This window comes from Condylura cristata, unplaced genomic scaffold (assembly GCF_000260355.1).
Source record: "Condylura cristata isolate star-nosed mole 26May11 unplaced genomic scaffold, ConCri1.0 scaffold00322, whole genome shotgun sequence".
Classification (NCBI taxonomy): domain Eukaryota; kingdom Metazoa; phylum Chordata; class Mammalia; order Eulipotyphla; family Talpidae; genus Condylura; species Condylura cristata.
This window is the reverse complement of record NW_004567423.1, coordinates 3,799-5,625: the sequence shown is the minus strand read 5'-3', so window position 1 is coordinate 5,625 and position 1,827 is coordinate 3,799. Positions and strand designations below refer to the sequence as shown.

Genomic DNA, 1,827 nt, shown 5'->3' with positions numbered 1-1,827 from the left:
CGGGGGCAGGGTCCCCGTGACCTGCGCGGCGGGGGCAGGGTCCCCGTGGCCTCGCTTCTCACACAAGCCTGCGGGCTCGAAGGGACCGGCCCACACAGGAGGCGGGGGACAGCCTGCCGGGCACGTGGGCCGGGCGGGAAGCAGTGGGCGGCTGTGCGCGGGGCCTAGCTGGGGGAGCGAACGAAAGTTGGCGGCCAGGGGCTCCGGAGGGGGCCGCCTGACCTGTGCCAGCAGCCTGGAAGTGACCGGTCGCTGCAGATGCACACAGGGCGGACGGGAGGCCGCAGGAGAGAGGTGCAGGGCGCAGGCCGGCGGTCGGGCCCGGGACCCCGCACGGTCACGGCGCTCGGAGGTGGACGGGCGAGCTGTGGCGGTGACGGCTACTTGAGCCACGTGGAGAACCTTCGGGGGAGTCGGGCCCCGCCGTGCTGGGGGTGACCAGTGGCCCGCCTGGCTGAGAGCCCCGCCGAGCCCCGCCCAGGAGAGCCGCAGGCCCAGGCTGCGCCGTGACCGCCTGCGGCCACCTTGCCTGCAGCTACGGACAGCCACTTGGTGGCAAGGATTCAACAGTTGGTGTCTGTGTCCGTAGACCCCGGCAAGGACCTCGCCGTGCGCGGAGATGAAGAGGAAGGCGGCGAGCGCCGGCCGGCTGCGCCTCAGCCCCAGCGAGGAAGCACGTGTGGTGAAGGAAGACTCCGAGAGGAGGCGGAAGCTGAGGCTGCTGCAGGTGTGCCTGGTGCCGGCCGCTCGCGGCGGGGCGGCCCAGCCTCTCCGGGCACAGGCCTGCACCTCAGCCTGCGGGCGCGCTCGGAGGGGGCAGAAGGGGCAGCGAGGCGGCGGCCGCAGCGGAGCCCGGAGATGGGGCTGGCTGGCCCAGCGGTCAGGGGGGCGTAGCTCCGTGGTCACTGCTCACGTAGGGCTCTGATGGACGCCGGCAGGCGACTGAGGAGCAGCCGCCCACATTGACCGCTTGAGGCCTGCAGGCCGGCCCCAGGCCTTTGGCAGTAGAGCAAGTGCCAGTGATGCTTCCTTGGACAGGCCAGGGCCCGCCGGGGCTTGGTGGGCAGCCCGGGGCGCCCGCAGGAGCTCCCGGCGGGGTGAGGCCAGGGCCCCACGCGCGACAGTTCAGAAACCTGAGGAAGTCGCCCCGAGAGTGCAGGTTTTCCTGCAGCACCTGGGCTTTTGCTCGCCACAGGCTTTGCCTGCCTGACAGACCTGGTGGCCGAGGGGGCGTCCCGGTTTGCAGCTGGCCCCCAGTTGCACTTTTTGTTTGTTTATCAGTACACGCAGGAGGAACGGGGGTGCAGGCCGGGGGTGCGGGGGTGAGAGGTCTTCCCGGAGACGGCGGGGAGCAGAACAGGTGGATGCCCTGAAATCCTGAGGGGGCGGCGGGGAGATGGGTGTGCTGCACCCTGTGGGTCACCCCCTGGCCGGGGATGGACTCGGGTCGCGGCAGCTTCCTGGTGCCGAGACTCGTTCCCGCAGAGGGCTCTGCAGTGACCCTGCGCAAAGCTGAGGGAGCCGCTGCTCACCCCGAGGCGCTGGTCTCCAGGTGCGGGAACAGGAAAGGGCCATTGCGTCTCGCATCAGAGAGGACGTGAAGCAGAGGAGACGGCGGCACTGCGCCTGCCTGGCCGAGGCGCTGAGGGCCCAGTGGGAAGAGTCGCACGCCCGGAAAATAAGGAACTTGGAGAGCCTCTACTTGGCGAGTCTGCGGAGCATGGGACAGGGACATCAGCGCGCCAAAGAGAACGTGAGTGGCCACAGGCCGCGGGGGCAGCGGGTGGGGGCGGCAGGCGGCCCTGCTCTGGGTGTTCGGGGGCCTCG

At 70.8% G+C, this 1,827-nt stretch overlaps 1 protein-coding gene across 1 annotated transcript in view; it reads left to right on the top strand.

The window, feature by feature from the left end:
• Positions 1 to 584: 584 nt before the first annotated feature.
• The window catches only part of CEP295 (centrosomal protein 295kDa), a gene marked incomplete at its 3' end in the record, with an annotated part of 4,771 nt that continues 3,528 nt past the window's right edge, over positions 585 to 1,827 (top strand). The window contains exons 1-2 of the mRNA XM_012734983.1: positions 585 to 727; positions 1,553 to 1,753. Of these exons, the coding sequence (XP_012590437.1) occupies positions 620 to 727; positions 1,553 to 1,753 (309 nt within the window). The remainder of the gene's footprint in view (positions 728 to 1,552; positions 1,754 to 1,827) is intronic.